Below are 27,421 nucleotides of genomic sequence, written 5' to 3'. Positions count from 1 at the left end.
CACAGACAAAAACACACCATGCAATAAATAAATTAGAAAGATCTCAGAGATACAATGTTCACAATAACAATGATAACAAAATCCAAAGAGATTGAGGACGGAAGGATTTATGAAGAGCGTATGATATATGTCCATATGTTCAGTTAAAGCCACATAATTCTGCATTGTACTGGCACAGAAAGCCATTGTCAGTGATTGGATTTTCTTCTTAGCTTGTGAAGTTTGCCATTGTTCCACAACAGTGTAGTGGGAGAGAGAGGAGGCATGTGTGTATTATCACTCTCTCAAGACCATGCCTATACTGTAGGCTGCAACAGTCTCACCCTGACCCTGAACACTGGACCACAACCGTACATGCTGAACCCCAACCTTAAACTCAAAACCCTAACACTGAACCCTAACCTTGAACACCTAACCATGAACTCCAACTTTAATGATATGATAATGGTTTCAATTAGGATGATGTAGTGCTTGACACCGGAATCAAACTAGGAAGTCCATCTGGCAATGCCCTTCCTAAAGATGTGGCCAGACCATGACCATGCTGTCTCTTACATTCTCTCCTGATTTTCAGCAGCCTCTTGCAGATGATCTGTCAGACACCAGTTTTGACCTGCTGCAGGTCCACAGTAGGCACCACAGGGTGTGACCTGAGAAGCTGATGTGACCTCCGTCCATTCCCGTTTCCTCCCCTGTGGAATCTTCCAGAAGGCTGGAGGGCCAGCATGCCAGAGGCAGGGTGGGACAGTGAGCCTCTTTCTCCCTGGAATCTCGGGTGGGAGGCCTGGCCCCGGGCCACATGCCGGGAGGACATGCCTCCCATGCCTCAGGCCCACCACCATGTTATTGTTTTAGAACCTTCCCTTCTTTTACGCTAAGTCTGTTCAAGGGGTGCTAGCTGTGTGCTCGCTGTGGTGGAGGCGTGTGCTAGCAGTGTTACCTCAGCGTGTGCTAAGGCTTTGCTGGTGATGTTAGCTGTGCGTGCGAAGCCCATGTTAGTGGGGCAAGATGTGTGTTAGGTCTGTTATATTCCTGCTAATTCTGTGCTAAGCCTGTTCTACTGGTAATAGCTCTGTGTTCTGAGCCTAAGACAAGTGATCCAGAGAATGTTACCCTCAGGGCCATGGGGCCGCCAGCCTGCCCAGTGATAGACATTCGGGAGAGGCTCGTTAAATTAGCTCCTCCGCGTATGAATAAAACAGCCGTCACAAGGGGACCATGAGATCAACCAGAGGGAATGAAGTGCCGCATAACCCCCTCACAGGTGCAGCACTCGTCTGCTCCTTAACTCCCTCTCCTTCATTCCACCGCTCGCTCGCTCTCCGGGAAGGGTTATGCACGCAGTCGGCGCCAATGAGGCCAGCGTCCCTCGTGGCTTCTCCTCGCCTCTCTTCTCCGTCCGTCTCCCCTCCCGTCGGCTCCTTTCCTGCCGTCTATTGTCTTCTCGTGTCCTCTCTCCTCCTCCTCCTCCTGTCTCTCCTTCCGCCTGTTCTCGTCTCGGGTCATCTCCTCTCCTCTGCCCTTTTATTATTTAATATCCTTTCCTCTCCTTTAGTTTTCTCCTCTTCTTGGATCTCCTCTCATCCCCTCTTTTCCCCACAGTGTGAAGCGTGGTTGTGTTGGGTGATCACCCCGGGTCGCAGTTTACACACCGCCGTGTTCTAACATTCTGCTCCATGTGGCACCTCCTCAGGGGCAGTGGGTATTGGTTTGCCACAAAGTAGCCCTCCAAACCATCTGTCAAACTGACTTCGTCTTTACTTTCGTCTCTCTCTTCCTCTCTCGATCTTCCTCTCTCTTTTCTACTTTGCCACAACTTTTCCCAGAGGCGTTTATACATGGGATACATACAAACGATGCTCTACTTATTGAAGGATCATGGGTTACTTTTGAATATCTTGCCACAGGCAACCACTGGCTCGGATGTCTAATCTTTCACGGTAGTGGTCACAGAAAAAACAGAAATCTTCCTCAGAAACCCTTCATAGTTGAAATGCTACCCCAGGCAATTCTGTATTAGATGACAAAAAGGATGAGGAAGGTGTAAAAAAGTTCTGAATACAGCAAGTTTTCTGACTCATTAAGATGGGACAGTGTGTGCTATCAGATGATTGACTTTCAGACTGGGTTTGCTATTAATATTAAGTGAAAGGTAAAGTCACAGAGCAGGGCAACAGCTGATTGGATCCCCTGCATATAGCAGAGAGACTACTATATAGAAGATACATAATGAAGTAGTCTAGCTGATAGCAGATAGACTGTTCGCAGATAGACTAGTAGATAGCAGATTGACTTGACTAGCAGATATACAGGACTAGCAGATAGCAGATAAACTAGTATATACTTCTGGATAGACAAACATGTAGCATACATAGGCTAAAATTTAACAGTAAATAGACTTAACAAATCAGACTACACTAGCTCGAAGACATACATGAATTAAGTACAGTTTAAAGTCAGTTCCATGTCTGCCAGTAAATAACAGCTGCTGAAAAACTAGACAAGAAAAGGGGATATTCGATCATTTGCCGTCCATAGACAGTAAAGTTTCAAGGATAAACCCTCCAGAAAGTTTGTGAAGTAAACAATGAGCATTGCAGCAAGATAAACTGTTTATTTAGCACTTTTCTTTCAGTCAAATAAACTAAGATAAAGATAGAGACAGGAGAGCAAAAGAACACAAAAGGGGGGTCCTTTCTGTGTTTGGTGCAAGAAACAAGTGAGAGGCAGTGATGGAGAGAAGAGAGGAGGTCAAACTGATATCCCGAGGAAATGAGATGGATGAATCATAAAGGTGACTGAAATTCTTTATTTCGCCTCGATCCTTCCACTTTCTCCGTCTCTCCAGCTCATACCCCATCCCTTTGTCATCCCTCCCCCTATTTCTGTCCCCATCCTTCCCCAGGAGAGATAGGAACTGATTGCTTGCTAGTTTGGAAGGTTAGAAAGAGGAGCAAGTCTATCACATTCTCCCTGGCCCCAGCAGGAACGGCCTAGGGGAGCTGTCATGTCACCTAGAAGTCGACAGCTAGCTCTTGTACCAATTCCTCTTGGAGGATCTCGGAGGATCTGCAGTCATTATTACTGAAAACCCTGGGTTCCAATCATGCACTTAGTGGATAGATTAATTCAAGTTTCGGACTGGCTGGCTTTGGACTGAAGCTGGTTGTTCATACTCGTGGATCTTACATTCCTCATTATCTGTTCAACGTTGAATTGTTTCAGATGACCTATGTGGTCAATAAGGAAGGACACTATCATCTGTCAGAAACGAGGCTAATTTGCTGTTGTAGATCCCCAAAACTCCCATCGAAGACTGTCTGCCTGTGGCGCGTTGACGTAGGTACTTTCCCAAATTCAACAGGCACTCTCCTGACATACCCCACCTCTAGCTAGGATTGTCAGTTTGAAGTCATGCCTCCTGCAACATGTCAACGGAACCCTCTGAAGTCCTGTACTCTGGGCCCTGCACAGCTTCCAGCCTGCCTGCTCCCTGCTCAAGTCCCCGATCAGATAAGTGTCACTGTGCATTGGGCTGAAAATCCATACTTATAGGAGTTATTTTAGGGACATTGGTCCCATTGTTGTGCAGAAGTAACTATGCAGGGGCTGACAATGGCCCAGTGTTCCCACGAAATTAGCATTCAGATTGGCTGGTGTTCCTCTACACGGTTTCTGTCCGGCCAGGGGACAGTAGGAGTATTGTTTATTGGCAGGTCTGTACTGGATGCCCTGTGCCTGCTAGACTCCGACAGTATGGAGGTTTACAGGCATAACCATATTTCTGTGTCAGTACAACGGCCACAGCCCTGGCTTTGCTCGGAGAAAACAAACAGAAATGGGATGCCAAGAAGCATAAGGCGTTCGGCGATAAATCGCAAATCAGTCCTTTTTTTTCACAGTGTACACAACAGAATTATTTGATTGCTTACGTTTCAAGAAAGCTCACAAATGCGGCCTTAGGTGTTAGGTACATGATGTGTCACCACCATACTGTACTTCCAGTAAATAATACGGTTATATACATCACACAACTTTCGGTAGTGTTGAATGGTGGCTGTGAAATACACCAAAACACCTTGCTAACAGACTTGAACCAGTCTTCCAGCTGGGATATCATCTCATAGGTGCATGCTACACTGCGGTACTGTGGGTCTAATGCGGGTCCCTTAGTGGTCTCCCAGCAGCAGGAACAAGCCCAGGGTAGGGCTCACTGAAAAGGACTCATTGTCCCCCAGGCTGCTTGTTGATGCCCCATGCTGGTCCTACTCCATAGATAACCCTTGTTGTTTCTGCACAGGCCTGGCCGAGGCAGATGTCAACCAGAACAATGGCTGCGTCTCGGAGACGGCGGTGGCGGCCGACTCCACGGGCGCAGAGGGGCCCGGCCAGGCCTGGACCGACGCCAACACAGCTGACGCTGACGGCGCCACGCCCCGCCCCCACCTGGTCCGCCTCTTCTCCCGAGATGCCCCGGGACGCGAGGACAACACCTTCAAAGAGCGGCCCTCTGAATCGGATGAGCTGCAGACCATTCAGGAGCACAGTGGAGCAGGTTCGGAGTGCGGATCGGAGAGCCCTGAGCAGGACCTAGACTAGAGTTGCGTCTTCTCTCTCTCTTCTTCCCCCCTAACTCTCTCGCTCACCCTCGGGAAACAGAGCCCTGTATTTGACCAGTATACTACCGCTACCCAAACCAAACAACCACCTATCGCACCATGGCTTCTGCTAGTAGCTCAGCTCAGTCGGCCTTTGGACTGGGGCGCAGGAAGCAGGCTCCGGGGCTCCTGGATCAGATTGGGAAGTTCTTTGGAGGGGACAAGAAGAAGAAGAGCAAGGTGAGGACAGAAAAGGGTTATTTGGGACAAATACACACAGCTCACTCTGCAGTTATACAAAATACACTCCTATTTCTGGCCTCAGGGACGGATCTGAAATGATGATTTTGATGTTGACACGATGCAAGAATTTGAAAGAAAGGAAATTATTTTGGTTTGCGTTTTTGTCTTTATGTTTATATGATTTCTCAAAACTGTATAGAAATGATATATTTGTTACTATAATAGACACTGGATATCTGCTTTGGGTGTGGTTGGAGATAAGGCTGTGAATTGGAGTAATTCAAATGTTCATTTTTGATGTGGTACTTTTGTCAAAGATACAGTTTTGTTTAATTTAAGCTCTAGTATCTGTGGTACATTATGGTCTTACTCTTAGTGCCAGTGAATGGTAGCGTTGTTGGCTGGTTTCTCTTAGTTGCCATTGTTTGCTCTCTTTTAGCAAGTAATTATATATAGTAATCATATATATGTTTATTCATACAGTGTAAAACTAAGTTGTTGCACGTTGTGTGTCAGGTACTGAAAAATAATGACTTGTTATCAGTAACATTGTTTATATCCTTATTTAGTTTATTGATCATGTCATCGTTTGGGAAACTGTTCCGAAAGGCAATTTGCTACTTTTCCGACAGCTTGACAGTTAAAATTGTTGACAGATTAAGACACTGACCAGTAACAGGGAGAACAGTGTTGTGAAAAGTATATTACCCTCTCTTTTTTCTCTTGAACAAAACACTGGTCTATAACATACATTGTACAGAAAAGAATAGAAGATATGGATAACTATAAAAATTGTTAAACAAACTGAGCTGGTGAGACATATTGTGTCTGCCGTGCCTGGTAAGTGGAGGACTAGCAGAGAGACACGGTACAGAATTAGGTCCGCAAAGAAGGGAGCCAAAGTTCCAGGCAGTAAACTGGAGAAACCGTTTTGCTGTTCAACTCTGTTCCTGTAGTCCACCCAGTGAGGAAGGGTAGTTGACCTCAACTGGGTAAGAGTTAGCATTCATTGTTTTTAGAACATGGTCTTGAAGATGATCTCTTTCTGAAAATTTCCAAAATTTGCATTGTCCCAAGCCTTAACAAAAAAGGACAGTTTTTCCTGTTGGATAGATAGTAAAATTGCCATTTTTACATATTTTCTTTTATTGCTTTATTATTACTTGCCTGTGCCCTTCCCTCACCACTGCATATCAGATTTGTTTTTATCTTAATGGAAATACACTTCTGAAATGTACATCTGCTGGGTGAACATCATCAGTGTGTCCTGGATTGACAAAACAAAACTGTTAGTGTTGACTTTACCAATATGTTGTATGTTGTATTTCTGTCTCTTTAATATCACGTCTGAGAAAGAGTTTTCATAGTTTAGCAGTTTTCTGGTTTGTTTTAAGCTACGGTATAAAAAGGTATTTAGACCAAAGGTTTGCCTTCAGACTAATAGTTTTTAATATCTCAAGTATGGATAGGTCTGACCCACCTCTGTTGCCTAAAGCAGATGCAATCTGCTACTAAAAAGTTGAAAATAACTTAAAAGATGTATATTTTTACTTCAGCTTTTGAAGGACGACCAGACGTTAAACAGTTCAAATAGTTGGTTTACAGGTATTCATTTCCAGTATTACTGGCACTGATCAAAGGCAGTCTTTGAGAAGTACCGTGTGGAACATTGTATCAAACGGTATTGTTTATAATATTATACTTAGCTCCTTTAAGTGGTTGTCATATTTAAAAACGGTTTAACATATGGGATACGTCAGAATGGAAATAATCATGACCAATAGTCCTTTGAGTTCTCCCAATGGCCATTATCAAATTACTAATACTTAACAATTTAGGGTTAAATCAACATGTTTCTCAATTTAATGTCAATGCTTTGACACTTTGCTATGAATGGGACGTTTCAAGTTTATGAAAACAATACCTTTTTTGTCAAATCTCAGGAAATGAATCCAATATTAAGTGCTACCTGAACTGGACAATGAGTGGGATTTCAAATGACTCCAAATGACAAAGTTTAGTAATACAGTAAATTCACAGAGTTTACATGAGCACTGTTAGCTACTACTCCACTACAAATGGAAAAAACACAAGACGATATATATATATCCGTGTCATAATGTACATCTTTGTATAGCTGTCAAAGCTAGTGTCAAAATAATGCAACCTTTAGCATGTCTGTTTACCATTCAGATATTAACTCCAGTTTCTCAATTAATACTGCAGTCCACCCCAGTGTCTTGGTCCAAAGCCTGTCAGAGATGTTCTTCTCTCGCTGGATTTAGCACACCTCAGGTTCACCTGTGTGTCTTTTACCCTGACAAGTAAAAAGGTAAAAATTGCTGTTGATGCAATTGCACTGTCACCAAGTTTAAACTCAGGTTGACGTACCTTTCTCCAGTTTTGATCCAGGTAAAACTATTGTTCACCATAAAACCCAGGTAACCCATCTTTTAGAGGAAAGCTGCGTCCTAACGGCTCTGTTAAGAGTTTAAACTGGAATTCCAAAACAGTTGCTGTTGAACTTGACCTTAAGGGTAGTGTAACTCTATTTTCCACCACTGTTTTGGATATTTATGACTATTCTCATGACTAAGTTTAATATATATATATTTTAAAGTCATTGATTTGTATTAATTTAATAATATTATTGCATCGGCAGATACAAATACAATACTGGGTAAAGATGAGGGGTATCACTTTAAGAGTCTGAAATATAAAAGAACAATGATAACATTTCACGTGATTGAATTGTATTGGGTGGATATAACCTGGACAGCATGGTAAGTTTGCAAACCCCCTTGCTTGTGTGGACAGACCAATTACATTAAAGCCCCTTTCTACAGGCTAAACTGATGTAATGTGATGGTTCATTCAGTGACAGTGCAATTGCTGTTATGACTCAAGGTAGCAGCATTTTGTTCTAAGAGCGTGTAGGAGTCATCCTAAACCCAGGTCGGATCCTAATTTGCTGATCCCTTTTGTAATGCGTTGAGAAAATCCAACCATTGCTTGTTGTTTGTACTTCCTGTGAATTGTAAATGACCAATGACCTGTTCCTAACCTAATCCTGGTCTCTGGGCTTTTGGATTACGGCTTGATTAAACTCTTTAACAATCACCTTCAGCACTGTTTTCATTGTTCTAATTCCCTTTATGTCTACAGTATGTCTCTTATCTTTTATAATCCACTCATGATACAAGGGATGGGATGCAAGGACTCTTAACTCCAGTCTGGGAGGTTCACATGCTTTGAGCTGCATTATAATTGGGTATAATCCTTTCTTTGGGAGGATAATTGTTTACATCAAATAATAAATGTATTGTCGACAGTTAAAGAGAATCTGAAGCAACCTGCCCAGTGGAGTGTATTGTACAGTAACGGTAAAACAAAATATGCTAATGTTACAACGCTCAGCTGAGGCAAGAAGAGGGGATATGTTAACCTCATTAGAGATCTGCTTATCTTATTTAAAGTAGCATAAGTAGTTTATAGTCATGGAAAGTTTGAGCTAAAGCCTTGTCATTTGTCCTTATCCAGTTTAAAGCCTATTGGAAAAGAAATAGCATTAGCAGTAGATATATTTGCTGAGAATAGGAATGTTGTTATTTGACACAAGAGTCATGAGCGGAAATGTTTTGTATTTGTTAAGGTTAATCAACTATGCTGTTACTAATTAGCTTGAAGAATTCAGAATGGGAATAATTTGTAGTCAAGTAACACGTTACGTGTGAGCGCACTCATTCGGTAGATTAATTGAAACTATTTGTCAAATTGTTTCAAGAATTGCCATCTGAGACTTTATTTTCTGAACAAAACACATCAGCTTTCTGTGGTGTCTGGGTTTGCTCCAGTGAACTAGCTTGTCCTGTTTTCCATTCAAATCTGTCCGTTTCAATACAGACTTTTTTGCTATGGAAATAAAGACTAAAACACCTGTATCATAAAAAATATATATTATACTATACATCAGGGTACAGGAAATTTGGACCCTACCCTACAGGTGATGTTTGTTTCCTGTTTCCTGTCAGATCAATTTCTTGGTAAATTGATGCTGTGTGGTGAAATCTTAAACCTTGAGAAGAGCTTCAGGAGTTTAGATATGTGGTGATTTCAATGTTTGAGCGCAGGGATAATTTAAGTAAGCGGATATTGTAGCAGTTGAGTGTTTAGTTTATTGATTGATGTCAGACTAGTCCATTATCTGGAAACTGTTGCTGACGATGACTCAGACCTTTCCTATGTTGCTAACTTTTTAAGGGTCAACATCGCTCTAGCAGCTGTTTATTAAAATAATTGTGATACAGTATGATATTCTATTGTTTGTTTGTGATTTTGCTGCTTTATTTCTATGAGTTTGTTCCCACATATCCATCCCTTCAGTATTATATCGAGTTATAGAGCTAATGATGGTTTCCACATCCTCTATGCTACAAACAATTACTCAGGTAACCAATTTCATTTCATTATCATTTCTTAAAAGTCTATGTTAATTCATGGTTGACCTCCACACCTGTGAGTACAGCTTGGGCTGTGTTTCACTCCGGAGTGACGAGAGGTTGCAGCAGTAGGGAACACTGGAGTCCAGGTCTGCTTCTTTGCTACTGCAACATTCGACAGTGCTGCCCTCCTCTCCACACACACACACACATCTGCTATGCCCCCCACACACACACATAAAATGATGTCAGCCATAATGTATACCCAATCATGCATGGGGATTGTAAATGAGACGTTTCTCAGTTTGATGTATGGTGTATATGTTCTTCCTCTCTGGCTAAAATGAGAAACATTGATGTCTGAGCTGTAGGCCCAGGAGAATGCAGTCTTACACAAGCACACACAGACACACTTATCTCTCATTCTCTTCAAACATCAAACGAAAAGAACATTTCCTCCCTGCCCAACACGCAATTATCCGTGGCTCTGTTCTTTGGTTCTGAAAGGACCCTCCTCCAGGGCTTCTGTAGTACCACAGGGCTACAGCCTGGCTCCCTTCGAAACACGACCATCTTCTGTAGGAAAAGTAGAGACTGAGATAATAGCAAGTGCAACCGGACACCGCACGGTCTGTGGAGAGTCATGACTGAGCACATCCTAACCTGGAATGACATCGCCCCTGACGCACATTCCTAATCAAGAGGAGGCTCTTGTCGTCCGGTTCTCTCTAGTTTTATCTCCCTTTTGCCCCTTTATCAACTCACGCCACCTGCCCTGCGCTCATTTATTCTCCTGTGTCCACCTCTTTCTTTCCTTTGTCGTCTCTCCATCTCTTTCCCTCCTTCCACTCATCTGTGTGTTCCCCGTCCCCCCCTTTTTGGAGGCCATCTTTCGCCGTTTGCTTCTGTCTATCAACTGTAGTTTCTAACTAAGCGATCCCCGACACAGCCTCTTGTCTGCAGCGTGAGTGAGACACGCGGCACCGTGTCGTGACATCTGGACGACACGGCGTCGTGTCATCAGCTCTCTCCCTGCTGCTTTAAGGAGCGAGCCGCCCGTGGACGTTCTGCTCTGCCTCCGACGTTGACGTGGCATCGTGCCGCTGAGTCACGCAGCCCTCTGACAGAACCGGAGACCAAGTGTTGAGCTGGTGGTGTGAGCACAAAAGGCTGCCTACCTCAAAGGCCTGAGGGCTTGGTTTACACCTATCATGCCACAACTGGCATGGGAGGTCCTCCCATGCCCTGCAGTAGGAGGCCATGTGTGGAGAAGATCATGTTTTGGGAGGGTCTAAAGAGATGATGTAGTGGTTTGAGCTTTATTTACCTGCGAATAATCACACCATCCTTCCTCTCCAGACAGACTATGTTTATGCATGCATGGGTATATGTGTGCAGAGGCCTGTGTGTGTGCATTTTTGTGTATGTGTGTTTGTAAATGAATCTATGAGCGTGTGTATGCCTATTTTCCCTGAGCAGACAATGGGGACAAAGGTATCAAACTTCTAAAACAGCAGTCTTCAGAAGGAACCAAGAAAGATTCAGCCACCTGGAGAAATTACCCCCACGGTACCCAAACTGATCTCCAACCAGCTTTACAGCATAGACCTGCGTAAACAATACTGGTTTTGATCCTTTATTTCCACCAATCAGAGTCTCCCTCTACAATGACACACTTTTCACTCAAATATTTTTTTAATTGTATAGCCCTTTTAACAAGCAATGTTGTAGAGGAGGTAACATACCAACTGAACTGCACCTTAACCAACCTAAAACCCTTAAAGAAGACATGAAAAAACTCCTACGAAATAGCAGTAAAAAAAAACAACAAGACAAAAATTATGCAACAAGAATAGAGATCAAACAAAAAGAACTGCAAGCGAATTGATATTGATATTCTGAGTTCTGAATTGGTAGAGCCACTCTGCACTGGTTTTAACGTCTTCATGAGAGCTTTTTTTTAATGATTTTTTCACACCCATTATCAGTCTGCCTGAGACGTGATGTTGTTGTTAATGGGAAGAGGGGGGGGGGGGGTCCTGAGAGTTTATCAGTGTGAGACGACTAGGAAACAAGTGAGGGAAGGAGGAAAGGATGGAGAGAGTCATAGAGCAGAGTAGCACAGGGGAAGGAGGTGGAGAGATGGTTGAAGGAGTATATCACGACAGGGGAGCCAAGGGGATGGCTGTATTGAGAGTAAGTGAGATAGAGGGAGCAAATATGCAGGGAGGGAGGGAGTGAAGGAGAGGGATGAGGGAGGGAGAGACTAAAATGGAAGGACAGGCATTCTACGGCAGTGAAAATGCCTCCTTGACCCTCCCGCTGCTAGGCAATATGCCTCCCGATGGTTCCCATGGTGACATGTGTGTCACCATAGGGGGCTTTGAACTGAGCCACAGAGCTTTTCTAGAACTGTCCGTCCATCCTCTGTAGGTTTGACGCTGACGTGACTTTCTAACATGATCTACTGTACCTCACCTTCCCTCTTCCTTGACCCTTCCCCTATTTCACCCCCCACCCCCATCCTCGTATCCTCCCATACTTTCTCCTCTTCTTTCTCTTCTTCTACTCCCCCCCCACCTCCCCACAGGGGTCTTTCCGTGGAGCTCTGTCCTCCTCCCCTGCCAGGCCGACCGCGGCGTCCCCTCGCAAGCGCGGCGCGGAGAACGCCGTGGTGCACTTCTTCAGAGGCATTGTGAGTCTTTACTAACTCTTCTGAGGGGACCTCCCGTTGAAAACGTTGCAAACTTTGTAAAGGCATTGGAAAGCTATGCTTGTTTTTTCTCAATCTGTGGTCTGGTCGGCCTTTCCATGCCACAGCCAGTGGAGCTGTTGCTCTAAAAAGCAATATATTCCTGACTCTCTCTCTCTCTCATCAGGTGTCCCCTGCCCCTCCCAAGTCTAGGGTGAGTCACATTCACCATCACGTTGCTCCGTCTCATGGTCATGCAGAGTAATGGATTATGCCGTTTTCTTCGAGAAGTATCATGTGTGCCTTGGCCTTTGTTTCATACTGTACGCTGTGTCTCTGAACCAGGCCTTCCCTGCTGCCGTTATCTGTCTTTCCCCTTTCCTCTCTATCTGCCCCCCTTTCCCTCCCTCCCTCCCACTCACTCACTCACTCATACACTCCCACTGTCTGTGTGTCTGTCTTTCTGTGTGTGTTTGTCCCTCTGTCTGTCTGTCTGCCCGTCTGCCTGTCTATCTTTCTACCTGTCTTTCTACTTGTCTGTCTGTCTGTTGCCTTGCCAGTGGAGGGGACTCCAAGCCAAGCTAGGCCTGGTAGGTGTTTAACCGCTGCTCCAGACAGAGGTGTCATGTCCGACCAGCTACTGGTTGGGGGTTGGGGGGTGGGTTAAGGTCCCGTCTCTCATCAGATTCACTTGTCTCTGTTTCTGCCCCGTAAACTACCTTCTGGTGCATTGCACCTTTGGCTAGATATACTGTACGTGTACACTACAAAATGTACCGACTACAAACTGTCAATATTGTATACCCCATAAACCGTTCACTGTAAATCTTTGAGCCATCTTCATATAATACTATCTTTCTGAGGCTTTGGATCCCCAGTAATCTATGCATACATGCCTACCAGCTCCATCTCCTTCCTTTGTTTAATCTCCCTCCGCCCAGGCCACTCCCCCGCCAGAAGCAACAGTCAACATCCTGTTCTCAAAGCCCCTCTCTGTTTGGTGACATGAATCCTGCTCCATCGTCCTCCTCACTTTCTACTGATATGTGGATGCTGTGGGTGTTATGAGTCATTTAACAGCTAACGGCGTGTGAACTGGAGTGTGTGTTTGTGTGTGTGTGTCTGTGTGTGCATGTTACAGTGAGCGTGAGATGAAAGAGTACTCCTTTAATCTCTTCTCCCCAAGGGATTTTCGAAGAAATAAAAAAATCTGTCCTGATAGATGTTTAATCTCGGTTTCATCTCGATGGTTTCTCTTCTCAATCTTAAACATCAATCTTCAAGGCACGGTGATGAGATTAAAATGTATTGTATCAGAGGGCATTGACATGAAACCCTTTTATGTTATTGTAAAGTGACACACCGCTGACTCATAGCCTACTGATCTTGTTCGGGTCAGAGTCATTAATGATCTGGGCTCAGTTTGGCCTCCCTCCAGTCCATCCCTGACTGGTGGGTTGGAATAGACACTAGGATCTGATACTGAGGCAGGCTCCGGACACTCCATAGTCTGTCCTGAAAGCGTCTCTGTCGGCTCACCCTCTCTCTCTCCACCTCCTTCTTTTGTCTCACTCTAATCATCCCCCCTTCTTTTCATTTGTCTCTTCTCAAGGGCTCTCAGAAGTCGCAGTCTGCCAAGGCTAAGAAGGCCAGCCCTACTGACGGCCAGGGAACCCTGTCCAAGATCTTCAAAATGGTAGGCCTGATAAAAAAAATTTTTACCTGCAAAACAAACAGCTTCCGTAGTGATAAAATAACCTAAACTCAATCTCTAAAGACGATTCTTCTTGGCTCATTCATTGATTGGTATATGATGCAATGTTTCACACTAATCACGTTCTCGATCTCTTCTGAATATCTTCTCCACCTCAGTGATGACACCACACATTCAGTGAGTAGCCTAACCGACAAGTGACAAATAACATAGGCCTACGCTTAAATCGCTATGAATGTTCCACCTTTCCAAGCTGGTAGACAGTTAAAAGATAGTCATCACAATATATGATGCAATTTTGAAGGTAGGTTAATGCCTTTGTTACTTGCAAGCAACATTACTGCCCAGTAAGGCTATTGGAGAGCCAGGTGTCAATACTGTTTGATTGCTGGCAATGGTGGCGACTGGAGAGGGCTATGCTAACCGCTAAAGGGCAATAACTACCATTCCATCATCGGCTGGATGTTTTCTAGACTTTGTGGCTTCTGATACATTCCACGCCGTAGCACAGACGGCGCTGCGCTGCCTCATAACCGCCATCACGACTCAGGTTGTGCGATCCTTGTGGGCGCCTTGTTTAGATATTGTTGGTTTGTTTACCTGAAAGAGAGTGAGGCTCACGGATTGGTGCGGGATAATTTGAGGGACACGCTCCAGCAAGTCTCTATCTTCTCTGGCCTGGGTTCATTCCAACAGGGTTCCTGCCGAGCATAGCAAAAGATAGGCTCAGTCATAGTCAGTTAATTAGCTTGGTGGGGAAGGATGAGAGGTGTGAGGGAGGGAGGGAGGGAGGGAGGGAGGGAGGGAGGGAGGGAGGGAGGGAGGGAGGGAGGGAGGGAGGGAGGGAGGGAGGGAGGGAGGGGGGGAGGGGGGGGAGCGGTGGCAGGGGAGTGCAATGATTTTGTAAAGGCACTCCTTAGCTTATGATAGGTATACCTTGCCTACTTATACTACACCATAGCTAGGCATACTTATTACTAGCTACAGTATGATAATGGAGCTGCTGTTCAGCTACAATTTATGAAAGGCCTACACTGTACTGCAGTTATGGTGATGAACAGATACAAAAGTTTCCATTTTACACTCTATTAGTTCTTTGTAAAGTTTTTTTTTTACATGTTTAGCATTTTAATTCGTTTTTCTCTGACCAATAATTATTTCCAGCTCAAATGGCTGTTCGAAAGGCTCAAAGCAAAGGCTGCCCTCCTTTCTGTGTGTAAAGATTTATCAGCTTTGTACGATATGGATTATCTTTAGTCCAATCATTCTCCCCAAAGCTTTGTCTCATTTGTATAATCTGTGTACCATTTAGATCCTTGGCCCCTCCTACTTCACCATCTAAACAGAAAAAATGCTAGTCTATTCTTGGAATAAGCTCCTGTTAAATTGAACATCATATCTGCCTTCTTGGCCAGTAGGCAAGTTGGTAGTTTTGTCTCAAAGGATCCAGTGTCCACAGTGATGCAAACTATTTGTCAGGTCCCCAAGAGGAGGAAAACATTTGCTTCAGAAAATGTTTATTACCACTCACAATACTGTCAGGAAAAACTGAAGACACAAACCTTGAGGGTCTTTGAAGTATTAATCCTTTGTGACTTGCAATAACGATCCATTCTGAAGGAATATATTCATGTTTCTGTTGTCTTTTCAACTAATTCATGCATTTCCCGTTGCTCCTCCAGGGAGGAAGTCGAAGTGCTTCTCCAGCCAAACGCTGAGGTCCCTCTCTGCACCCCTTTCAACAGCGCCTGGGCAAATGTCATAACTAAGGGACTACAGTGGGAAAACAGAAGAAAAACAAAATCTCTCCCTGCTTCTCTAACTCTCTAACCTAGACTGTAACTCTGATGCCTCTTTCCCTCCTTGGCTGGTAGTAGCAACACAATCTGTCTCAGCATTGTCTCATCTGGCATGTGTCCCCCATGCAGCTTTCCTCTTCCCCCCCATCCGTCTTCTCCTCGTCCTCCACCATGTGAACTGCAGTTGCAGGCATCCACCCCCCCCCCCCCCCATTCCTCCATCTTATGTCTTCAGCTACCTGTCATATGACTCTCTAGCTACTTGTTGTATAGTTGTCTAGCTATGTGTCATGTACTTCTCAAGTTACCTGTCAAATAGGTCTCTAGCCACCATGCTTTAGCCTTTGTGTCTCTGTGTCTAAAATATGTCTGATCTGGCTGGCTAGCTGAGTTGGACCTGGGGTAAAGATGGTGGATGTTCCTTTGACCTGACCAATAGCATGTCAGCAGGCCCAGAATGACCAGGTCCAGTTCTGGCTCAGTAAAGAGTGGTTTTTCGTCCTGTCGAAATTGTCTCTCGTCATACAGGTCAAGCCTGTCATAGTCTGTTTCATGAGTGGACTAACTCATCCTCTCATTTATAATTGTGGCCCACTGGGCTTTGTGTTTTTTTTTTCAACACCTCCCCTCACATCTTGGCCAATCATGTCTCGTCTTAAATGTGCTGTCCTTCCATGTTTTACATTAGGATCTCTTATTGGCTGTGAACTTCGGTGGTTACAAAAATGTGTTAACCCTCTAAAAATCTATGCAATAAATTGTAACAATGACTGAATGATAGTCCATAGTTTCTAACACTGCTTCATTTTTATTTGATTTCCAGTCGATTGTCATGGCTGAAGTAAACACTAACGTTACGAGATGGCTCCGGGATTGTCCCGACCATAGACCTAACCGATTCTTCTGAAGTGCACTGGTTTGATCCCTGCATGGCAGCGTCTCTTCTCTGAAAGAACGCTTCTGCTGGCGCCGCCACCCTATGTACTGAGCGCGCTCAGAGATAAAGCCCCCCCCCCCCCCTGCTTGTAGTTGTAGTCTAGACACGTCGTCCTTTTTGTTTTAACGGTCTCCGGCTTTAAAGAACAGAACCAACAAAGAATACAAAACAGCTAGCTGAAGCGATGCCATTTTTTGCTCTAAGTGCCAAACAACTGATTTCCTGTTGTCTCATGTGGATTTTGAAACACAAACACGTTCACAAAGGTGCTCAATACTGTAACTAAATATCAAAGTATCTGAAAAAGATGCGAACGATGATAGTTCGGGAAATTTATGAGGGAGAGTCGTCAATAAGGTTATGACAGATAAACATTGTACTACCAACACCACTATACTGTCCTTGTTTATAAAAGGAACCCTGTGTTTTACTGTACAATAGGCATGTGTAGTCTGTAGCGTTCTCTGCCTCTCCCCATTCCTCCTACACACATCTCCGTGTGTGTGTGTCTGCATGTGTGTGCGAGTGTTTGTGTGTGTGCTTGTGCACGTGTGTTACCTGTGTGTGTGTGTGCGCATTTCCGTATGGGTCCTGTGAATGAATGTAAATTAAACTCGAGACCCTCATTGTTGTACCTATAATAAATATATGTATGACCAGCCACTTAACTTGAAATAAAAATAAATCAATTACAAATTCAACAAAACTGTCTGTTGCTGCCCTTCTGTTTGATCAGTTCAGGAACAAACAAACCACACCATAGTGTGTCCGGTAATGTTTAATATATGTACACGTGAAATATATATCTAAATTACTGTATTACTTTGGATAAAAGCGTCTGCTAAATGAATAAATGTATTTGCAAAATAACAAAAATAATTATTTATATATACACACTTTAATATTGTATTTGTGTATAACACACATGCACAATTTCTAGAAGATTCTTCTATGTTGCACTATTTCTGGTTACCCTTCTGCAATCTTAGATCGGAGAAGGTTATTTCAGGTCACAGATCTGATGTGGGCCCTCACAGCCTACAGATGGTTTTAGTCACCATGACTCCGCTAGCAGCTTGTGGGTCCTCCCACACTCCTGGCACCTGAGGTTGTTGGTTTTGTACCGTAACTGCATCTTCATTAGGGAAATGTGATACTATCCTGAAGGTACTGTAGGGACTACACAGTCTGGACAAAAGGCTTCCACTCTCTGACCTAAAATCTAATATTAAAGGGAATTATTTCAGTCTATTTCAACAAATGTTTTTGTTAGGGTATACAGTACTATTAAATACCAGAAAAGAAGTAGAAAATTTGTTTTATTAAACATTTTCTGAACATTAAAAAATACATTCTCGCCTGACTAAATCTCAACAGCTTATAGTCTTTGTACACTGGCATAGCTGGACAAAGAGCTTGTTCACCCTTACCATCAGAAAATAGGCATCTATCGTACACTATTTACAAAATAAAATATTGTATAAAAAAGGGCTGTGCATGAATTCTGTCAGCCTCATGCCACTCATGGTCAGAGTGGTCATGGTTCAGCCGAAGATGTTACACAGAAGACGTCTATAGTGGTTTCACAAGGTCTACTCTACATCATTTTGTCAAACACAGGTTCTGGTTAGAACCTGCAAAATGTTCTACAAAGTGTTTTTATCGGGGTTCTCATACAGAGACGAAGAGGAGCACCTTTACTTGGAGGGGAACATTTAAGCTCCCCTTGTTAGCACTTAGACCCATTCAAGGCCACCTTCTATTTTACATGGCAAAAGAACGTTCGACAAAACAAAACATATGGGGAAAAAGTAGATTTAGCTTGCCTTTTACAAAAACTGTAGAGTATAAACATACAAAAATATAATGTCATGAAAAGGAGAGAAGAAAACTTTTTTTCCCTCAGTAAACTGCACAAAAGCGCGGCGTTTGGACAAAGCCTGTTCCTGGTTTTGGAGGCTGGCACGGGACGAACATGAGAGTAGACGGCCACACACGAGGGCCAAAATATCTGAAAGCTCACTTTCCTCAGAGTTCTGTCCTCTCTGATATTTTGGATGAGGGTTGCCTTAGAACCAGAACGAAGGGAACTAATATAACAGTCCCAAAAGTTTAAAGCCTGAGAAGAAAAAACGAAGACATTGCATATTCTTCCCGGGTTTTAGGCTAATCTATGTTGACCTTTTTTGAAACAGAAAGACACAAATAGCACAATTGTTTTGTCTGTTTCCGACGCAAAAACCTTTGTCAGCCTGGGAAGGACACGTTCAGAAAAAGTGCAGTTTGTTCACAAAAGCATGCAACTAACAGTGGCTAGGGGGCTAGGTTATGTGGACTACATGACCCATGATGCCTCGGTGGCGTGTGAGTCGCTTCAGACGGCGACTAGGGAAAGACGCCGGGCATGCTGCACTGCCAGTCTCCGGACGACTCCTGGACAACCTCCTCCAGGTGGAGCTCCGGGGTCACCTCCACCTCCTCCACTTCCTCCGTCTCCAGTGAGACTTGGATCTGAGCTGGGGCTGGATGGGGTCGGGGAGTTAGCATTAGCATTAGCTCCAAGTCAACCCGATGGACAATTGGCCCTGGATGTCTCCCCCGGCAGGTCCCTCGTGTGTGTAGGCTTGCGTCTGTGTTCCTTACCATAGTCATGCAGCCTCTTCATGTGTAACTTCATGTTGCTCTTCTGTGTGAAGCCGATGCTGCAGACCTCACACTTGAAGGGCTTCTCTCCCGTGTGCTTCACCATGTGCACCTGCAGGCAGCTTTTCTGGTTGAACGCCTTGTCGCACTGCTCACACTTGAAAGGACGCTCTCCTGGAAGGAGCGACACACACACACACACACACACAATCTCTCTGAATGATCTCAGCAACAAAATGTCCAAAAGTCATTTAGTGTGACGCAAGCATTCCAAAGGTGCGTGTGTTGTGTGTCACCAGTATGTTAGATGGGTGTGTTACCAGTTTGTGTGCGATTTACAAGTGTGTCTAAACAGTCATGTATGAGTGTGTGTGTTACCTGTGTGTGTATGTGTGGGTTACATGTGTATGCGTGGGTTACCTGCGTGTGTTACCTGTGTGTGGGTGTTACCTGTGTGTGTGTGTTTGTTTTACATGCGTATGTGTGTATTACCTGTGTGTATGCGGTTGTGTCTCTCCAGCTGGCTGGGTTTGGTGAAGGCCTTGACGCAGACGGTGCAGTTGAAGTGGCGCGGCCTGCGGGAGCTGGGGGAGGGGCCTCGCTTGTGCACGCGCTCGTGTTCCTGCAGGGGCAACATGTTAGAGTTACCCTTACACGTCTCTCTCTCTTTCTCACTCGCACGCACGCACGCACACACACACACACACACACACACTCAGTAATACCGGACATTTCCCAAGACCTACCTTCTTCACTAAAGGATAAATACTTTTTCTTTTTCTTTTACGGATGGATTGGATTGTTCGAGGTCTATAAGATGACTCTTATTCATTCCTAGGGGAGCAATACATCAAGTCAACCAGGAAGGGCAGATGGTTGGACCTGCACGGCAGAGAGCCCTCAGACGTGAGTAGTAAGCTCCCAGGAGAGGAGCCGAGATGAGAGGAGGAATAAAGGAGAGGGGAAGAGGGAGGGGGGGCGAGAAGAGAGAAAGGGAGATGAGGAGGGGACGAGAGGAGAGGAGAGAAGGGGAGAGCTTCGACTGCTTCCGTGATGAGGGGCTGTTACGTGGAGTGGCTCTTCTTCCCAGAGTGGACAACAGACGGGCCCTTCAGACAGCTGCTGTATATACATATACTGTATGTGTATGTGTATGTGTGTGTGTGTGTGTGTGTGTGTGTGCGCACAGGTCCTCTCCAAATAAAGCCATCCTTGACCTCAAACGTGTGTCAGAGGAGATGTTTCTAAAAGATGAAACTTTTTCTTGGCTTCTCATGGAGCAATTACTGTGTTTTTAGGATCCGGAGAGAGAGGAGAGGGGCACACACAAGCACACACAAGCACACGCACACACCCACCCGAGACCAGCAAGCCTTAGAGAACACTGTCATTTGTAGACTCCAGCACAACTCTGGAGCCTAATCACATTCAAGACTCAGAGAGGGAGGATCAAGGCTCAGCTGCCACGCAAAAAAACGTGTGTGTTTGCCTGTGTGTGTGTGTGTGTGCCTGCGTGTGTATTTCTGTGCCTGCATGTGTGTGTGCCTGCGTGTGTGTGTGTGTGCCTGCGTGTGTATTTCTGTGCCTGCATGTGTGTGTGCCTGCGTGTGTGTGCGTGTGCCTGCGTGTGTATTTCTGTGCCTGCATGTGTGTGTGCCTGCGTGTGTGTGTGTGTGTGTGCCTGCACATGTGAGTGCGCATTCGCTAGTGTGTGTGCGCGAGTGTGTGTGTGTGCGAGCAGGCCCACCTTGAGGTGTGTGGCTCTCTTGAAGGCCTTGCCGCAGGCCCGGCAGACGTGGCAGCGCTCCTTGCCGTGGGCCTGCCGGCAGTGCCGTCTCAGCGTGTTGGCGCTCTGGCACACCTGGTCACAGTAGAAACACTGGTTCTGTTTGGGAGGCTCCGCCTCCGACGCCTTCACACACACCTGGGCCGCCTCGGCCAGCTGCAACATGGACGCGCAGGGTTAACACACACACACACACACTGTGCTCACTCGCTATAAATCACTAAGATATTTTGTGTACGACTGTGTATGTGGCCACTGTAATCATGTTTTGTCTGTAAACACACACACACACACACAAGAGAGACTGACTCTGAAGCCGTTGTCGGATGATCGATCAGGGCCGTTGGGGGTGTGGCTAACGAGGATGACCTGCTGTGTGGAGCCTGCTGGTTGCCCCGAGAGACCAGACTCGTTCAGCACTGCAGGAAACTGTTGACCCTGGAGAGACAGGACAGTCTTACACCAATGTGTATGTGTGTGTGTACAGGCTAAATATGATTACAGTGGCTCTATGTGTCACAAAGATATCTGAGATATGTATAGTGTGTGTGTGTGTGTGTACCTGTGCGTTCAAGTTCAGGGTGACAGCATCGAGCATGCCCTGCGTGTCGGCCAGGGTGAGGGTCACGCTTCCATCCACCACGCTCCCTGATGACATCACCAGGCTCTGTGACACGGCAGTCTGTGATAGGGCGGTGCTGGACGGCAGGCTGGTGACTGGCAGGAGAAAAGATGGGCAGGGACTTCAGTGTGAGCAAACTCCTTTCTGTATTACTGGATGCAGCAACTCTTTCAATCACACACACACACACGTACCAGTCATGCCAGCGTTGGAGGTACTATGAGGTAGGAGGTGGTCGTTGTTGAGGGTCAGAGTGGCGTTGGCCGTCTGGGTTACGAGGGGCGATGACAGTCTGATGCCACCGTTCATCTCCCCTCCAGCGGAGGCGCTGGGCTGTGACAGCAGGTCCTGACCTGTGGAAACAGGGACGGGGGAGGAACAGTCAAGAGGTGTTCGACGTCGGCTGGATGGACACAGATAGGGGAGGGTTGCCGCTCGCAGTCGGGAGAGGAGACGAAAACGGAGCCGTCGCCGTCGGACGTTTTCTGCTTTACCGTGGTCTGGAGGCGCTCATGTTAGTCATCGGGTATACCCAATGGCACTTTCAGCTAGGTTTCAGTGACAAGTGATTGCAGTGGGGTTCAAATGATTATGCCGTGGCGCTGTCACGTAAAATGGGACACAAATATGATTGGTCGCCGCGTGACGTCGAACACACCTTCACTCTGGTACCATGCGCCACGCAGACGAACTGTACAGGCACCCTCCCGACCCAGAAATAACTCCCCAAGCACCCCCCCCCCCCTCTCCAGCCAGACTCTCCAAGCACCACAATCCCTGTCAGCAAGTCCGAGTAAAGGTCAGTCACAGTCTGCGTAGGTGACAGCAAACACTTGCAGGCTTTGTTTGGTGACACCTGACAGCTGGTCATACCGTGTTGCTGGGAGTGTGTGTTCCCTTACCCGAGATGGTGAGGGTGATTTCCTGAGGGTTCCCTGCTCCGGCGCTGACCCCGGCTGCCTGGGCTTGGGCCAGAGCCTGAGTCAGGCTGGAGTTGTTGATGGTCAGGGTGATCTCATGGCCCCCGGCTCCACCCGGCACCAGCCCCGAGCTCATCACATGACCCAGCTCCTGGGAACCTGGAGGGAAAGGGGGATCGGGGGGGGGGGGGGTACAGCCTAGCTTACACAAGGGCACCATCTTCCATTGTTTTACACTTTGCTTTCCTGACCAAGTTTGGTCTCGTCTAGTAGGGTCAGTCAAGTCCAGACAAGACCAGTCCAGACCTTGCCTCGATTGTCCTGCTGTGTGAGGTGCCGGCTCAAAGCCCCCCCCCCCCCCCAGAAAGAGCCCCTGCCACAGGACAGCAAGGCCGTGTGGTGCTGTGTCCTACCTGAGCCGTCTGGCTCTCCCAGGCCCCCCATGCTGGTGCCGGAGGCGGCCATGCTGGAGGGCTGCAGCGCCAGGCTGGTGAGGGGCTGGAGCACCACGTTGGCGGGCAGCCCCCCGGGGTCGCCGGACGCCAGGTGCGAGGTCAGGCCGGGGTCAGAGGTCAGGGAGTGAGAGAGGAGGCCGCCCTGCTGGAGGGTCTGCTGGAGGATGGCCGGATCGATCTGGGGACGGGGACCAAGGGGGGTCACATGGGTTAAGCTCGCTAAATTAGGAAAGGAAAACTAATGGCTGGCGACATTTAGGTAAGCTGCTAATATCGCCACACGTGATCCCTTCCTGAAACGCAAACACACCTTTACCCAGCGACAGACGCGCATGCTACCTGCAAGGTGATGTTGTTGATGTTGCTGGTGTCGATCCCAGAGATCTGGACGTTGGGGCACACCAGGTTAGCTGAGGTCAGCTGCAGGTGGATCCCCTCTAGGGTGGCCAGGCCCTCCGACAGAGACACGGTCAGGTCACCCCCTGTCACACACACACACAATCACATTATTTAGACTAGGGGGTATTGTAGCATATCAAAATGTGTACTTCCTGTAGGGTGTGACTATGAACTTCCAGTAGTGTGAGTATGAACACTATTTCCTGTTGAATAGTACTTCCTGCACAGTGTGAGTATGAACATTACTGCCTGTATCGTGAGAGTATGAACATGACTTCCTGTATCGTGAGACTATGAACATAACTTCCTGTATCGTGAGAGTATGAACATAACTTCCTGTATCATGAGAGTATGAACATTACTTCCTGTAGTGTGAGTATGAACAGTCCTCCCTGTATCGTGAGAGTATGAACATTACTTCCTGTATCGTGAGAGTATGAACATCACTTCCTGTATCGTGAGAGTATGAACATTACTCCCTGTAGTGTGAGTATGAACAGTCCTCCCTGTATCGTGAGAGTCTGAACTTCATTTCCTGTACTGTTTTGAGTATGAAAAGTACTTTCTGCAGTGAGTAAGTATGAATATTTCCAAGAGCCTGCTTTCAGAGATAAGGGACGCGGGGCTTAGACAGAATTATCGTGGGCTGCAGAGAGCGAGTGATGGGGTGTAGCAGAGCAAGGGATATTAATTTCACGGCTGGCGTCTAGGACAGGGAGAAGCGTTCCAACCAACCAGGGATTACAGCTGATGTGAGCCAGAGTTGATGCACAATGCAACATTCCTATTGGATGCTTGTTTGAACAGAGTCACATTCTTATTGGAGAGAGAGGAGGAAAAAAACAGAAGGGTCTACTTCTTCTCAGCGACAGAGTCCTGGTCTTTGAGCTCGATTCAGGGGTAGATGGGTTTCAGACTACCTGACATGAAAGTTAGGGTAAGATGGGTTTAGACTACCTGACATGGAGGGTTAGGGTAAGATGGGTTTAGACTACCTGACATGAAAGTTAGGGTAAAATGGGTTTAGACTACCTGACATGAAGATTAGGGTAAGATGGGTTTAGACTACCTGACATGAAGGTTAGGGTAAGATGGGTTTAGACTACCTGACATGGAGGCAGGCAGGATAGCTTGTCCAACCAGGCCCTGCTGCAGCAGGCTCTGGTCGAACTGGCCCGTGAGGACCTGGTTGGCCGGGAGGTAGAGGTTGGGGTCAGACGAGCTGGTCTGGAGCAGGTGCAGCCCCTCCGCGCCCGCCTGGACCTGCTGGGCCGAGGCCTGGTCCTGCTCCGCGGCCTGCTGGCTCTGCTGGGCCCGGGCCGAGGCTGCCCGCTTGGCCTTGCGGCCCTCCGAGCTGGGCCTGGAGTGGCACTGGATGTGGGTCTTGCGGTGGCCCGAGGTGCGGAAGCGCAGCTCGCAGTAGGGGCACTTGAAGGGCTTGGAGCCGGTGTGCAGGCGCATGTGGACCTTCAGGCTGCCCTTGGTGGAGAAGGAGGTGTTGCACATGTGGCAGTTGAAGAGCTTCTGACCTGCAGGGAGACATCTTGGTTGTTGGTATACACAGACAGCTCCCAACAGACATTTGACCTCTGATAACAGTTGCAGCGGTGGATGAATGAATATATAAATGAATGCATTTATGAATGAATGAATGTATAATAAATGCATGAATGCATAATCAATCAGTAACTGAATGAATTACCACAACACATGATTCCCCAGGGTCATGAATAGCTATCAGATACCTGTCTGATCTGACTGTCAGAGTAGAGGGATGGTTATAGATAGAGGGAGCAGGGTGATGGTTATAGAGGAGAGATAGAGCGAGCAAGGTGATGGTTATAGAGGAGAAATAGAGCGAGCAAGGTGATGGTTATAGAGGAGAGATAGAGGGAGCAGGGTCTTAGGTTAGTATAGGTCTTGTCTTAGGCTAGTAGCATAGGACTATAAGGTTAATATAGGTCATTATGTGTAATAGTGCATAATATGTATTATTGTATATTGCACACTTTTTTTTGTATATTAGGATGTTTATTACTATATATTAATTTGTTTCTATTTTATTTGAGTTTATCATAGACATAATCTATGTTCTTAGTACTTATTTGTTATGTCATGCTAGGCTGCTCGCGTTGCCTTGTCCCAAGAATATCAGTGCCCAGTCTGACCTTGTGTTGTTCTGTGCACCTGACAGTAAAACTTGAAACTTGAAACGGGGTGATGGTTATAGAGGAAGCAGGGTTATCAGGTATTTGAGGAACTCGCTGTCTCAACCAGTGAGTCACGCCCCAGCAGCGATGTGATAGTGATGGTTTTGGAGAGAGAGATGAAAGGAGATCTCTATCCTCCTCCTTCACTCCTCCACTCTATAGTCTCTCTAATGACAATACTTCCCCTCGTTCAAACTTCCTCTCCTCTATCGTGAATATAGCCAGTAAATAGGGGAGTCAGGTGGCTGAGCGGTGAGGGAATTGGGCTAGTAATCCGAAGGTTGCCAGTTCAATTCCCGGTCATGCCAACTGACGTTGTGTCCTTGGGCAAGGCACTTCACCCTACTTGCCTCGGGGGGAATGTCCCTGTACTTACTGTAAGTCGCTCTGGATAAGAGCGTCTGCTAAATGACTAAATGTAAAATGTAAATGTAAATACCATTCAGGCTCACGGGCGATTTACATAATAATACGCTTATGAATGATTGCAGAGCTTGTTGACAATAACAGCCCAGCTACATCTGATAAGCCTTTTCACACAGCGCGCCATCTCGATGACATGTGGGGAAGATTCTCATACGCATCCATCAACCCGTCTATCTCTCCATCTATCTGTTGTCAGTCCACATTCATCCGCCCCTTCAGACGTCCCCCGCTGACCTGTGTGGGTCTTTACGTGACAGTCCAGGGTGGACTTGACTGTGAAGGTCTTGCCACACTCATCGCACCTGAACGGCCTCTCTCCTGTGTGGATACGGATGTGCCTGGACGGGGGCGAGAGAGACAGAGACAGACACAGAGAGAGACAGAGACAGACACAGAGAGAGACAGAGACAGACACAGAGAGAGACAGAGACAGACACAGAGAGAGACAGAGACAGACACAGAGAGAGACAGAGACAGACACAGAGAGAGAGAGAGAGACAGAGACAGACGCGGACAGAGAGACACAGAGAGAGATAGGGAGACAAAGTGTACAGGTTTAAACACAGATTTAGAAGATAAGTTATAGTGCCAATCCATTTGGGCAACGATCCCAGCTGAAAGCCAGCGTAAACACAAACACAGCCCCAGGTTCTGCTTCCACAGAGGCGTCTTCCACGGAGCTCCAACATTTCAAACCAACACACTCCAGCTGATGAATAATTCACAAGCTTTTTCAAATCCCCCCAAGCTTCTCTGAAGAAGAAGGAAGTCGAAGTGGGCGCGGTAACTTGAGCCCCGCGTGGAGTGCGGGTGAGGGGAGGACGAGAGGGAGGGGTGGAGAAGAGAGGAGAAGAGAGGAGAAGAGAGGACAAGAGAGGAGAAGAGAGGAGAAGAGAGGAGAAGAGAAGAGAGGACAAGAGAGGAGAAGAGAGGACAAGAGAGGAGAAGAGAGGAGAAGAGAGGAGAAGAGAGGTGAAAGAGAGGAGAAGAGAGGTGAAGAGAAAGGAGAGGAAAGGGTGATTTGGAATCGATGGTAGCAGTGTGTCTTTGAGTATATTGTTGGTTGAGAAAGTATCTTTTAAAGGTGTCCACGAGGTGAGATTTTCAGGACGTTCAATCCCACCAATGGGACTGAACGATTGAGGGCGGGCCCCGAGTGTGTTTGAGAGAGAGAGAGCGAGAGTGTGCGTGCGCGCGCGCGCGCCTCACCTGACGAGGTCACTGGGTTTCTTGAAGCTCTTGGGACAGAAGTTGCAGCAGTTGGCGAACTTGGGCTCCGTGTCCAGCTCCACGGCCTTGTCCTTGATCTCACTGATGCGGTCCCTCTCCGCCGCAGACTGGGCCAGCACCTGGAGTCACGCACACAGCACGCGTGAGCCGGAACGCCGCGGACCGGCGTTTCGACACACTCATCGTTCATGGGAGGGCGGGGCGGCGGGGGGGGGGGATATATATATTCACACACAAACTGTATGTATGCACAGTACCAGTCAAAAGTTTGGACACCTTTTCCCATCCAATTCAGTTCGCTTTTGACT

General features: G+C 46.5%; 3 protein-coding genes across 11 annotated transcripts in view; 2 read left to right on the top strand and 1 right to left on the bottom strand.

Annotated features, from left to right (window-relative positions):
• The window catches only part of LOC134023149 (myelin basic protein-like), a 38,045-nt gene extending 20,917 nt beyond the window's left edge, over positions 1-17,128 (top strand). For both annotated transcript variants that reach the window (XM_062465007.1, XM_062465006.1), the window contains exons 4-7: positions 4,301-4,838; positions 13,585-13,668; positions 13,845-13,863; positions 15,369-17,128. In XM_062465007.1, coding sequence (XP_062320991.1) covers positions 4,301-4,599 — 299 coding nt within the window. In that variant the 3' untranslated portion in view covers positions 4,600-4,838; positions 13,585-13,668; positions 13,845-13,863; positions 15,369-17,128. The remainder of the gene's footprint in view (positions 1-4,300; positions 4,839-13,584; positions 13,669-13,844; positions 13,864-15,368) is intronic.
• On the top strand, positions 4,704-17,128 carry LOC134023150 (myelin basic protein-like). Of its 8 annotated transcripts, none has more exons than XM_062465014.1 (7): positions 4,704-4,838; positions 11,871-11,975; positions 12,160-12,186; positions 12,533-12,562; positions 13,594-13,668; positions 13,845-13,863; positions 15,369-17,128. In XM_062465014.1, exons 1-6 carry the CDS (start codon positions 4,719-4,721, stop codon positions 13,845-13,847), a joined length of 360 nt encoding a protein of 119 aa, XP_062320998.1. In that variant the 5' UTR covers positions 4,704-4,718; the 3' UTR covers positions 13,848-13,863; positions 15,369-17,128. The 8 variants fall into 8 exon arrangements, with proteins under 8 accessions (XP_062320998.1, XP_062320996.1, XP_062321000.1 ...); XM_062465012.1 differs by having other exon boundaries at positions 13,585-13,668; XM_062465016.1 differs by lacking the exon at positions 12,533-12,562.
• A 596-nt stretch (positions 17,129-17,724) lies between these two features.
• Positions 17,725-27,421, bottom strand: part of LOC134023151 (zinc finger protein 236-like) — a 28,535-nt gene continuing 18,838 nt past the window's right edge. The window contains 13 exon segments of the mRNA XM_062465017.1: positions 17,725-18,944; positions 19,066-19,239; positions 19,558-19,687; positions 20,813-21,007; positions 21,161-21,289; positions 21,414-21,568; positions 21,668-21,826; positions 22,376-22,552; positions 22,807-23,026; positions 23,188-23,330; positions 24,354-24,776; positions 26,118-26,221; positions 27,093-27,232. Of these exon segments, the coding sequence (XP_062321001.1) occupies positions 18,808-18,944; positions 19,066-19,239; positions 19,558-19,687; positions 20,813-21,007; positions 21,161-21,289; positions 21,414-21,568; positions 21,668-21,826; positions 22,376-22,552; positions 22,807-23,026; positions 23,188-23,330; positions 24,354-24,776; positions 26,118-26,221; positions 27,093-27,232 (2,286 nt within the window). The 3' untranslated portion in view covers positions 17,725-18,807.

Source organism: Osmerus eperlanus, chromosome 7 (assembly GCF_963692335.1).
Source record: "Osmerus eperlanus chromosome 7, fOsmEpe2.1, whole genome shotgun sequence".
NCBI lineage: Eukaryota > Metazoa > Chordata > Actinopteri > Osmeriformes > Osmeridae > Osmerus > Osmerus eperlanus.
The sequence above is the reverse complement of the archived record's forward strand: the minus strand, read 5'-3'. Positions and strand labels throughout refer to the sequence as shown.

What these genes read in the sequence shown, in the direction of transcription:
- LOC134023150 (XM_062465008.1), top strand. Translation starts at nt 4,719, where the DNA reads ATGGCTTCTGCTAGTAGCTCAGCTCAGTCGGCCTTTGGACTGGGGCGC. An exon ending in TGCACTTCTTCAGAGGCATT is followed by an intron (nt 11,976 to 12,159) that starts GTGAGTCTTTAC and finishes CTCTCTCATCAG; the next exon opens with GTGTCCCCTGCCCCTCCCAA. An exon ending in TGTCCAAGATCTTCAAAATG is followed by an intron (nt 13,669 to 15,368) that starts GTAGGCCTGATA and finishes TTGCTCCTCCAG; the next exon opens with GGAGGAAGTCGAAGTGCTTC.